The 13,135-nt window shown below is 33.6% G+C and overlaps 1 protein-coding gene across 4 annotated transcripts; it reads left to right on the top strand.

Moving 5' to 3' along the window:
* The first annotated feature begins 2,293 nt into the window (after positions 1-2,293).
* On the top strand, positions 2,294-7,466 carry LOC133290724 (uncharacterized). 4 transcript variants are annotated; one of them, XM_061488874.1, is made up of 10 exons: positions 2,294-2,393; positions 2,508-2,609; positions 3,437-4,135; positions 4,204-5,123; positions 5,243-5,333; positions 5,446-5,603; positions 5,716-5,767; positions 5,880-5,959; positions 6,040-6,133; positions 6,626-7,466. In XM_061488874.1, the coding sequence occupies exons 4-10, from the start codon at positions 4,341-4,343 to the stop codon at positions 7,174-7,176; spliced, it is 1,809 nt and encodes a 602-aa protein (XP_061344858.1). In that variant the 5' UTR covers positions 2,294-2,393; positions 2,508-2,609; positions 3,437-4,135; positions 4,204-4,340; the 3' UTR covers positions 7,177-7,466. The 4 variants fall into 4 exon arrangements, with proteins under 4 accessions (XP_061344858.1, XP_061344857.1, XP_061344848.1 ...); XM_061488873.1 differs by having other exon boundaries at positions 3,437-4,946; positions 5,001-5,123; positions 6,040-6,143; positions 6,609-7,466; XM_061488864.1 differs by having other exon boundaries at positions 3,437-5,123.
* The last annotated feature ends 5,669 nt before the right edge of the window (positions 7,467-13,135 follow it).

The raw sequence follows: 13,135 nt of genomic DNA, 5'->3' as shown, positions 1-13,135 counted from the left end.
AAATAAATTAAAATTACAAAAATACTATGATTTCTGCCCCAAAACGACGTCGTATTGGCTTACTACAGAAAAAAGCGAACCCTTCAACATGTACTATTTTGGTAAAAAATAAATATTAGTCTAAGCCGAAATAGTGTTATTATTTATAATTAATAAATCAAATTAATTTCAAAATTATTTTAGAAAATAAAAAGGATTATACTGACAGTATTTTTTATTTTATTTATTTTTATTTATGTTAATTTTCATGGGAAGGATATTGTAACAACTAATTAGTGTTACTATCTAGGGGTGTTCATCAACCGATCCAAACCGATTCAAACCGCGGTGACCGAACCGAAAAATCGATAACCGAAAAACCTAAAACCGATTAAAAACCGCAAATTTTAATTGGATTGGATCGGTTTTTGGATGGGTTGATGAAAACCGATCCAATATATTAATTTCCCTATACCTACTTGGGTATTTTCTTAATCCTAGCTTAAAATTTTCTAAACCCAAGATCCATTAACCCATCAATTAAACCCAAGAAAAAATCTAGTCATATCTCATCAACAAAATTTTATCTTTGTAGAGCTTCATACTCATTGCCAAAATTAAAAAAATTATATTATAGTTTACTAATGCTTTTGTATTTAAAAAAAAAAATTACAAAGCCGATATATACAAAAGATGTTATTTGCACAATAATAATGAAATAAATTTTAGGATTTTCCAAAAATCGAAAACCGATTCAATCCAAACCGAAAAAAATTGGATTGGATCGGATCTGATTTGAAAAAAAATCAAAACCGAATGGACGATTATATGATCAAACCGAAGGGATTGGATCGGATATTTTTGCTTCCAAAACCGATCCAATCCAGACCGCGAACACCCCTATTACTATCAATGTTATTACCAATCAATTTCACCGTTAGATCGATTATGTTGATCTAACGGTTATATTTATTTTCATTTTTGTATGGTTATGATTCTCCATATTTAATATTTTATATTTATTTTCACCTTTGTATGGTTATGATTTGTCATATTTAATGCTTTCACATTAAATATAGGGAATAATAACCATACAAAGATAGAAATAATATAACCGTTGGATCGATATAATCAATCTAACGGTGAGATTGATTAATAATAACACTAATTAGTTGTTAGAATATCCTAACCCTATTTTCATATGAATAAAGATGAAGGTGGTAGATGAATATCACGTTTTATGGAAATAGATTCTCTCAATTTTTTTTACGGGGAATCCTAATCATCAATATGAACAAATCATTGATAATGATTTTGTAATTTTCCATCTCTTGTCACCATTAATTTGCCCTTTCATCCTCTTAGATTATATAAATATGTTAAATAAACGAGGATCCACTCCCATGCTTTATACACTATTTTTAGATCAATAACCGAAGTTTGAGTGTGTATTATTCCATCATCAGAAACATTAAGGTGCGTTTGGTATAGGTAAAAACAAAATTTTATAAGGAAATGTGATTACTAGGGATCTCCAGGAAAAGTGAATTAGATAAAATAAGTTAAAAAAAAAAGTTATTTGATTGGACAAAATATTATTGGAAAAATTGAGTGAAATTTCTGAATCTATATTTAGTTGAAGATAAAATATTGATGGGAAACCAAACTGAAATTACAAAATAACAAGGCTTTACAAAATAACCATAATAAGAACTAATGTTGAAGTCATCGAAAGATAATTTTGACATATCTCGTGTTCACTTTTTTCACTTAACTAGCTATCACTCAAATATCACCCTCCAAATAGCATTTGAACACCATATTTTTGGTCCAATTTTGCATACAAAGTTCAATTACTAAGCAAATAGGTTAGCTAGATAAATTTTTAAATAACCTCTACCAAATATGAAGAAACTATTTATCCACTTTCAAATGCGCAGTAATATTTCAAGATTACATTAACAAACACACCTTAATAATCTATTGTGCAATGGTGGGATTTTTTTTTCTTCCTTAGCTGCGAGGATTCAAGTGGAGATATCTCAGTAAACTGTGAGAGGCTATCACTTGTAATGCAACCAGGTAACAATGAACTCTCTCGAATTTGCACAGAAAATTGACGTGAAATAAAGGGGTGTAAATGCGTGAGGGGACATTGAAACGGTGACTAGAAGAGTGTGACAGTGGAGGTTTTTGGAAGCTTCGATGGATGCTAAGTGCTAATAATGATGTATAGACTATGATCTATCTCATCATATTTTTTTTATTTTTTTTCTTCTTCTTCTTCTTTTCTTCCATCAAACACATGTCATCCACCACCACCACCACCTTCTCTCTTCCCTTTAACCTTCTTCTGCAGTACACCACCTCGGGTCCCCGCCATCCACACTCTTCTGTCGTTTCAATTGGATCATGTGAGTTTCTTCTTGCGGTTTGTTCCTCACCAACAAGGGCAAACTCAATTTTGAAAAAAAGAAAAAGAAAAGCTTTTTTTTTTCATTTCTGAAAAAAAAAAACTCCTTGTGCAGCAGAGAGAGTGAAATCAAGATTGGCCTTCCAAGAACTAATACCTGTGGGTGATAGAAAGTGGCAACCTTTTTATGTCATTGATATATGAAGCCAACAACAAGGTACTGAAAAAGCATAACAATATACCATTCCTTTGTCTTTAAACAAGTCTCTTGTCAACTTTTTCTTTCTCCTTGTTCCTCCATTTACATAATAATATGAAAAACTAAAAAAAAAAAATTAAAAAACATAACATACCCAAATAGGCATAAGAGAGGGGGCTATGAGATGTAGTAGATAGAGCCTATAACCTAAAAAGCTAGGTTCACTACAAGAATACCATCAAGCCCTCCTCATTAATGGTGCAAGCAAAAACATACACTGAAAAAACGAAGCCCAAGAAAATTGAAATGTGAACTGCAATGCAGAGGAATGGTGGGTGTGTAGCTGTAATAAGGAAGGCCTACAGGGTCCAAAGTGGGCACCTAGGACCCCCTAATGGACCTTAGAGTTGCGAGTTATCGCTTTCATCTTCTCAACAATATATACATATCTCTCTTCCTTATCTGTAGTTGTGTCTACTAGTGCTGTAATAGCAATCAATGCTTCTTAAAACAATAACGCTTTGTTAGTAATCAATCAATGCCACTTTTAGCTCGTAGCTTTCAATTCCCAGAAAACAGCATAGACTAGCTTAAAGTTGAGAGCTTTTGCAGCAAGTGCTTGTCCCAGAAACGATGATTGATAATTCTCTCTCTTCTCTATCTGATTTTCAATTTTTGATTTATTGGGGAGTCGGGGCCGTCCATAACGTACGTTTGATCAACTTTGTCTACATTTGGAATAATAAAATTATTCTCTGGAAATGGAAACAAATTTTAAAAAATCTTGCCTTTTTTTTTTTTTTTTTTTTTCAGTTTCTGAATATAATGTTAATCTGATGTCACAGATTATAGGCGATAATTACGAAGCATGTAAAGGCAAGAAAAGATAGGGAGTTACAATTTTTTCAGAGGCAGAACACTAGCGCCGCTCGTGTGCTTTGGCAATCTTCAATCCTAAAATCTAGATCTAGAGGGGTCTCAGTCATTCACAGACATTTGTAACCTAAGGTGGTTTGGTTTTTGGCCGGCCATTTAGCTGCTGTTGTTGGGTTCAATGCAGAGCACTTGTTGAAGAGCTTTGCTTTGGGTTTTGTTTTATATTTGGTGGTTGGTGTGGTGGATAGGGCCGTGATAACTGGAGGGTCGGTGATCATGTTGAATTTTGGTATTGTTTGACTTGACAACGACATATGAGCCTGGTATAGTCTTCACTTTTTGAACTCAAAGCTTGGCCTTCGTTTCTTCTTTGTATTTGATTATTCTATATAGTCTATTTGGGTTTGTGGAATTGTTAATTAGTATTCTTTTAGTGTTGGGAGGTTTCCAACATGCAAATAAACTGTTATCATTGGTGGTTGGTTGGTTCCTCGCACTTAGCCCATGTTTCTCACTTGTAACATTTAATATTCTATTGGTTTTTGCATAATTGGCGAGAGAAAGTTGGCGCCTTTATTGGGAATTCCCAATTTTAAGGTGTTGAAAAGTTGTGGATTGATACTGGGGGGGAGAGTTGGAACTTTTGAAGTGAGATTTTCATGTGGAAGGTTTGTCTCTACTGTATAAGATATGCTGACCTCTGATGATGAAGATATTGATGTATTCTTCGATTCAGTGGATAGTTTGCCAGCTCAAGATTTTAGTTTGGTCAAAGAAGAGTTTGGTTCTGATAGGCGTGGTTGTGATAATTATGATATTTGGGTGAATGAACCTGTTAGCGTGAAGGACAGACGGGAACGTTTTCTGCAAGATATGGGTTTAGCTGATACTTCTTCAAAGGTTTGTTCACAGAAGAAAATGATGAGCTTTGGTGACTCATCCATGAACTCGGGACTGGAGAGGATCAGGGAATGCAGTGGAGCAGTCTCAAATTCTTGCATTTCGCCTAATGAACAAGTATCTGAGAAAGCAGCTTCTGTTCATAAAGTCTTGTTGGATGAACTGAGAGGGTGTCCCCAAGATGAACCAGATGCAAATTTTCAAGGGAAAATGCATGAGCTCGGACACACAGAAACTGAGGCCCAAGAGGAGTTTCAGGATTTTGATAATAGTAAAAAGAAAAGGAAAAACTGGTGGAAGCGCTTTGTAAACAACATAAGGAAAGGTGTTAAAGGAATAGTTAGACCAAAATTCAATACAGGGACAAATAAAACTCGTAGAATAAAGGTAAGACAGTATAATAAGAAGTGGCTGGAGTTCAGTGGGCTATACAATGGACAAGAGATTCGAGCGCACAAAGGCCTAATCTGGACTATGAAATTTAGTCCCAATGGTAAGTATTTAGCAAGTGGAGGTGAAGATGGTGTTGTGCGCATATGGCGTGTTATGTTACTGGATACATCCAGTAATTGTTTCACCGTAGATGACTGTACTGCTAGCAAAGTGAAACATGACAACTCTTGTCGTTGGAAGAAAAACTCAAGCCAATCCTTCATTTTCCTTCCAAATAATATTTTTCAAATTGAGGAATCACCTCTGCAAGAATTTTTTGGTCATTCCAGTGATGTCTTGGATTTGGCTTGGTCTAATTCTGATGTGAGTTTAACTTGCAGAAGCTTGTTATTCCCCCCACTCCAATCCTGCAATCTGTTCTGTTCTGTTTGCTCTGCTTGCAATTTTTGTTTTCTTTGAGCTGATATAAATACTTGTTGCAGATTCTCCTCTCATCGTCTATGGATAAAACGGTCAGGTTGTGGAAAATTGGTTGTGACAAATGTTTAAGTGTTTTCCATCACAATGACTATGGTAATATTTCTCATAACCATAGTTTTAATTTGTTAAATTTTTTTTTGAAGCATATGCTTGTTCATACTCATAATTTGAAACATTACCATGTCTCTACTTTTAATGGAAGCAGTGACATGCATCCAATTCAACCCTGTTGATGAAAATTACTTCATCAGTGGGTCCATTGATGGTAAAGTTCGAATATGGGGGATACATGAAGAGCGAGTTGTTGACTGGGCAGATGTTCGAGATATCATAAGTGCTATAAGTTATCAGCAAGATGGGAAAGTATGCCATGAATACTTGACTGAATCTTTTCATGATTTTGTGTTTTTACATATTTTGACTCTGGAAACTTGTGTCCATGAGATTGATCAACTTTTGTCTATTACACATGCAGGGATTTGTAGTTGGTTCTATAACAGGCACTTGTCGCTTTTATGTTGCTTCAGGTATGTACTTGTGGTTTACCAGTTACTCTAGTCATGAACCCTCCTTACAAAAGATAAAACAAAGGGACTTCAAATCAAAAGAAGTGTCTAACTTGGATTTCTAATGATTTAGGAAACATTTTCCAGCTGGAGGCACAGATAGATGTCCATGGAAAGAAGAAAGCATCAGGAAACAAGATTACTGGCATTCAGGTTTCAATCTAGAAATTATTTACTTCTAAAATGCTTTGTACTTCATCTATTAACATTTTAACACCCTTGATCCATTGCAGTTCTGCCAAAAAAACTCTCAGAGAATTATGGTCACATCAGAAGACTCCAAAATTCGCATATTTGATGGCATTGAGCTTGTTCAAAAATACAGAGGTACGATACAGTGTTGACTGTTGAGTCATTAATGGGAGAATAATTTGTGTCTTGTTATCTTAATTGAAATCGTGTTATTGGCATAAATAGAATATTTTATATTAGCATATTTTTTGTGGTTTGTTTGTTACCTTGGCATGATGATAGGCTTTGTCATATTTTTTAAATAATTAAAAACATCTAATAACTTTTTAGGTGTAACATTTTTTGTTGTATCCAGAGGTTTTATTGATTTATATTCGATAATATAAGGTTCAGCCTCTGTAATTCTGTTAATGTCTATCTTCATTCTGTTTTTTATATTTGTACCTTTAAATCAGTTTTGTCATATCATTGTTTGATTAGTTAATAGATAGTATGGCATATGTATATAACTGTGTATCCACTGGAACATTAATAAATTTAAGATAGTATTGGTTTCCACTATGTATATGCTTATTGATTGGCTTGCATGAAAAATTCTCAATCAGTTAAGTTTACTACTTCTTACAGGACTTTCTAAGTCAGGAAGTCAGATGTCTGGTTCATTTACATCAAGTGGGAAACATATAATTTCGGTTGGAGAAGACTCCCATGTGTATATTTGGAACTTCAATGACTTGGGGCATGCTTCTTCCAAACAGATAAAATCTGATTACTCATGTGAGTACTTTTTCTCCAAGGATGTTACTGTTGCAATACCTTGGTCAGGCATGAAAGCAGATCAAAGGGGCTCTAGCAGTAACTTTTCCCACTGTTCTTCAAATATGCAAACCAAACTAGAGGTTGCTTCTGAAGGTAGAGGAGACTCAGAACGTTTTTCTCTTGGTAATTGGTTCTCCACTGATGGTACATCCAGAGGTTCCATGACATGGCCCGAGGAGAAACTTCCCATCTTGGATTTACCTCTTGCAGAAGATGAATATGATCACCGACAGTTATGTTACACAGATACTTACCATGACACAAGTTTATCAGAAACATGGGGAGTATCAATTGTGGCAGCTAGTTGTGATGGAACTATCAAGACATTCCACAACTTTGGATTGCCCGTTAGGCTTTAGCACAATGCCATGGTTTTGTTGGTGCTGAATAACCGAGTAACTTATGGCTTTATGAGAGATTTTGCACGTTATCCAGGGTCCTTATGGCTTTGCTTGGTGAAGGTGGAAACTTATAGTTGTGTGTTAAGGCCTTAGATTTCACACGTTCCAGGAATTTGTACATTTACATTTTTGGTATGCCTCTAATTTAATGTGGTTCTGGTGGAATCAGGCCACAGGGCACACAAAAATTCTAATATTTTTTTTTTTTTTTTTTTCACTTTAACATTGTCATTAGCTAACTTATACAGCAGTTACAGATTAAAAATTGCAATTGAAGTTTTGTTCAAATACGTGCTTCTATTACTACATGGTTTGCATAGGCTGGACTCGGGTGTCGGGTCGGGGCTTCGTGTGGATTAGGTGCTTGACTTTGTCCATTTGGCCTAATTAAAGGCCCGGTACGATTGAGTTGAAATGTCAGTTATGTGATGTAGAGCTTTATAATTTTTTAGAAGAGGTCATCTCAACCAATAACCGTAAGTTTGTTCATTTAATCAATGAGAATGGAGTAAATGGTATTGAAAGCAGTTTTTTAAAACTCGGACCAGTCATCAAACCGGTTGAGGTACTGGGTTACTGGTTCAATCGGATTCAACCGAATTGAACCGGATTTACTGTTCACATATTAAAAATATAAAAATATAAAAATATTACTTATATTAATAAAAATTCACATAAGAAAATTATCAATGAGCTTCAAAAAATAAATTGATTTTCAATGATAGCAAATATTATATATTTCTAAGCTTCTAGCTCTAGACCATACCCTAATATTAGATTAAAATTGCAATATAAGTTAAATGCTCCTTTTGTGCTTGACATGATACGGATAAATTAAATGATGATAACAAATAGTATGCGTGAAATATACACTAAAAGTGTCACCGTTATCATGATAGCAAATAGTATGCATGAAATATACACTAAAAAAAAAAAGTGTCCACTGTTGAGATGAGATCATGAAACCATCAGTGTTTATCACCACTTAACTTCATGAGATCATTATAAGATGCAACTAAATTACATAAACGAACTGCACTAATCTAAAATACCTTATTATTTTCACCTTACTTTTAATCATATTCATCATAAAATATGAATATGATTTAATTCAACAGTTCTTATCAACAAAAAAATTTTACCAAAAAAGAAGAAGGAATAACCGGTCTAACCCGGGTCAACCGAGTCACCGGGTCGCCGGGTTTCGGCTGGGTCAACCGGTCCAATCCGGGTTGACTGCAGAAGCGGTCCAACTACCCGCTCGGACCGGGGAACCCATCGGGTCACCGAGTCCCGGGTCGACCCGGCCGGTCCGAGCCGGGTTTTAAAACACTGATTGAAAGTGTTGCCATACTCGAATCGAATTAAATTGATTTCAATGAAACAAAAAAATAAAATAAAAATATAGGTCTTCTCATTATTAATTTGTTTGTGTATGATTAAGATCATCAATCTCACACGTGAAAAGACTTATTCTGGCCATGTGCATTCTAAAATTCATAACTTTGTTGTATTGAATTACAGTATTTTTTGGGTAAAGTATTGAAATATAATTTTATCCGCTTGTATCTTTTCTTTTCTTTTTTAAACAAAAAATAAAGATACTTTCAGATATTTAGGATCAGTTTTGCAAAAAAGGTGGAGAGATTGATGAGGATGAAAATCATAGAATCAGAGTAAAATGGATGAAATGACGTAGTGCATCTGAATTTTTGTGTGACCAACAAATTCCCCTTAACCAAAAAGGAAAATTCTATAGAACAATTGTAAGGTCTGCAATGTTATATGGAGCTGAATGTTGACCAGCACATAAACAACATAAGCATAAAATGAGAGTAGTGAAAATGAGGATGTTAAGGTGGATGTGTAGTTATACGAGGTTAGATAAGATAAGAAACGAAGATATTCGACGAAAGATGGAAGTAGTATCAGAGGTGGAAAATATAAGAGAGCATAGATTGGGTGGTTTGGGCACGTAATGAGAAGGCCCTTGGATGCTTCTGTAAGAACAAAAGTCTATTACCAAGAGTTTGACGTAAAGAGAGGTAGAAATATACTGAAACTTACTTGAGGGAATGTAGTAAAACAAGACTTAATGGAGTGAGATATAGTTTGGCGGATGAAGTATCTTTGGACGGAGTGGAGAAAAGCTATAAGCATGGTGGAGGGTTAGACCCGTTTTTATTCCTATGTTCCAGACGGTTGTTGCGACTTCGGCAAGTGAACAGATCGTACAAGTAATAAAGTGTATTGAGTACTAGATCGTTCTCACGAGGATTATAATTCAATCACTAATTCACTACTTCCGCTTAAGTTGGACTATCAAAATTAATTATGTAATTCAATTTGGTTGGTATTCAGAATATTAAAAATAATTAAAATAAGAACAAGAACGTAAAAGTTTTGATTACATGACAGAAAAGAAACGTAGCTAGGGTTTTAACTTCCCCCAATCTCCCCATTATATTTTGAATTTACTCTTTCAAATTATTCGTCCTTAATATAAAGCCAATTGATTTTATTAATTTAAATAGGATTCAATTCCTGACACCCTATATCTTTATAATCTTGCAAGAACCCTCGTTCCCTGGTTATTCCTTAAGAAAATAAGCATTACATTCAAGAATCACAAGATTGCATAAAGGCCTATGTTTATCCCAAGAATCACAAGATTGCGTAAAGCCTTATGTCTATCATGTGCGGATCATGCACCAACATTCATATTGTCATGCATTTACCTAAGATCAATCTACAAGAATCAAGCTCATAGAAAACATTAAGAAAAGATAACTTCATTCAAAATAAAAAGAAAGAATAACATCAAGAATTTATTTAAAACATAAAAGATCAACTGAGTTCCATCTAACCCTAACTACTATAAAACATAGCCTGACATAATAGAATCAATAATGAAAGAAAATAATAAATCTCCCCAAACTCCATAATAGTGTGATGAATCTTCAAGGTTCCCAGTGCAAACTTGATTCCGATCAGTCTCCGATGCTCAAGATCATGAGCTATACTCCTCCTCTGCTTCAGATCTCCAAGGTTGATCAATCGATAATGAATTCTGTCTCAATTTTCCTCTAATAGTTGAAGAATCTGTGCCCTAGGTGGAAACAATCAAATGGGCCTAAGTTGGACCGTGATGGGCGCTTAAGCGCTCTGGGACAGTGAGACAGATCCATATGAGGGCCCTTTAGACCTCTCTTCGAAGAGGAATTTTTTTATATGGCAGCGCGTTAAGCCCTCTCCAGGGCGCTTAAGCGCGCTCTTACAAATTTTTTTCACTTTTTATGTTGTAACTTGGGCGCTTAAGCTCCGTATCGGGAGCTTAAGCCTCCTCTTCAAAAATTGTAACCTCTTCTATTTGCACTTGGGGTCTTTCACAATAGTAGACCTAGAATTTTTTTTTAATGTCTGCACGTTTAGAATAAAGGGAAAAAATTTTAAAGAAAATTTCAAATATATTAAAATACAAAAAAATATAAAAAAAAAAATAAAAAAAAACTTTAACTTAATATAAAAAAAGTAATCAAAAGTCAACTAAACGGTTATAATACAATATTTTGGGTCATCAACAAAAATTACGAGCCTCAATTTAATCTCTTAGGGAAAAAAAGTCTACTCGTGATCCCCAGAATTCAAAAATAGATCCAGATAATCAAAATCATGATCTTCAGAAATTCAAAAAGACTCGCATTAATCCCTCAAAAGAACTAACATGGGTTTATTTTGGAATTTAAAAGGATCACGAGTCAACTTTTTTTTAAGAGATTAAATTGGTTCTTGTGATTTTTTTTTTATGACCCAAAATATATTTTATTCTTTATTTTTTTCAAAAAATTTGTGTGTGCACTTGCACACACTTGCACCCGCCTAGGTCCGCCGCTGGTCTTTCATGATCTTCAAGTTTTGAACTCAAGTCTTTAAACTTCATTTTTGCTCTCATTTAATGTCATTAACATTCAAAATAAGCAAAAACTAATTATTTAATTCATATTTCAATAGTTCATGTCTTTCCACTAATAAACCCTAATTCTTATGCATTTGACTTGATGCTTTTTAACCCTTTTACCCTTCATTAATTAATTAATAACTATTTTGCCACTTATTCGAAACTATTTACCAATCTGCCAATCTTTAATCGATTAACTTGAAAATTTAATCGATTAAATGGTCAAAACTGGCAAAAATGGTTGACTCGAAGATTTAATCGATTAATTCTCCCAACAGGCAATAAATGTCAAATCTCCTCCATAAACAAAAGCAAATTCTATGCATATAAAGCAAATCAGCAAGTTAACAAGAGTTGATTGCGATTTGTATTTAATAGAAGCTGATTGCGTTTTGTATTTAATAGGAGCTGATTGCATTTTGTATTTAATAGGAGTTGATTATGTTTTGTATTTAATAGGAGCTGATTGCGTTTTATTAGAAGTTGCCATTTTACGAGTTGGTTACATATTGTCACCAATTCAAATGTTGGTATGTATACTCTTACTCATTTCATTGAAATGTTGCCCATAGATAGGCTCAGAATTACAAATTACAAATAAATTTGAATTTGTGACAATCTGTAACCAACTCGTAAAATGACAACTCCTAATAAAGTGCAATCTGCTCCTATTAAATACAAAACACATTCAACTCCTATTAAATATAAAACGCAATCAGCTTCTATTAAATACAAAACGCAATAAATCAATGTTTTCACGCTCATTTGGTATATTTACTCATTTTATAGAAATGTCGCCCATAAATAGGCTCATAATTACAAATTACAAATAAATTTGAATTGGTGACAATTTGTAACCAACTCGTAAAATGGCAACTCCTAATAAAACGCACTCAGCTCATATTAAATACAAAACACATTCAACTCCTATTAAATACAAAACGCAATCAGCTCCTATTAAATGCAAAGCGCAATTAATCAATACTTTTACGCTCATTTGGTATATTTACTCATTTTATTGACATGTTGCTGATAAATAGGCTCAGAATTACAAATTACAAATAAATTTGAATTTGTGACAATCTGTAACCAACTCGTAAAATGACAACTCCTAATAAAATGCAATCAGCTCCTATTAAATACAAAACGCAATCAATCACTGCTTTCACGCTCATTTGGTATATTTAATCGATTAAATATAAGTTTTAATCGATTAAATCAATTAAGAGGGAGATTTAATCGATTAAGAGGGATATTTAATCGATTAAATCTTCAAGTCAACCATTTTTGTCAGTTTTGACAATTTAATCGATTAAATCTTCAAGTTAATCGATTAAAGAGGGACAAATTGATAGATAGTTTCGGATAAGGGACAAAATGATTATTAATTAATTAATGAAGGGCAAAAGGATCAAAAAGACTTTGACTTGATAGTTCATGTAAAATTGGTCTTTAAAACATGATAAACTAAGGTTTATCAATGGTCCCTTTTTAATCCTTTTCCATTTTATCTCCCCTCTCTTTCTTCTTCCTTCTTCTCTTTTATTCCACTTTTTCTTCAATCTTTTTTCTCCTACCTATTTATTTATGTATTTTTCTTTAACTTTTTTCCTATATCCTTTTTTATGTTGTTTTTTTAATCTATTTATTTTATATTTTTATTTCTTAACTTTTTATTTTCTTCTGTCAGTGTGTGTGTAAAGAAATTTATCAGAAAAATACAATTACTGGAGAAATAGTACGAAAAGTGGGAAAATGACTTTTCTGAAAAAGTTTAAAAAAAATTGTTTGGTAGGCAGAAATATTATCGAAAAAATTTTGGTGTAAAATTGCTACAAGTTTGAGTTTGCTAGGGAAATCCATCAAGGTGGTATTTCCAAGTGGGCATTTTCATTTATTTTTACACTACAAAAAATTTTCCATCAAAATTTTTTTTCTATTCAAATTTTTCCTACTCTA

This window comes from Gastrolobium bilobum, unplaced genomic scaffold (assembly GCF_033153095.1).
Source record: "Gastrolobium bilobum isolate Gb01-03AN ecotype WA unplaced genomic scaffold, APGP_CSIRO_Gbil_v1 utg4377, whole genome shotgun sequence".
Lineage (NCBI taxonomy): Eukaryota > Viridiplantae > Streptophyta > Magnoliopsida > Fabales > Fabaceae > Gastrolobium > Gastrolobium bilobum.
The sequence above is the reverse complement of the archived record's forward strand: the minus strand, read 5'-3'. Positions and strand labels throughout refer to the sequence as shown.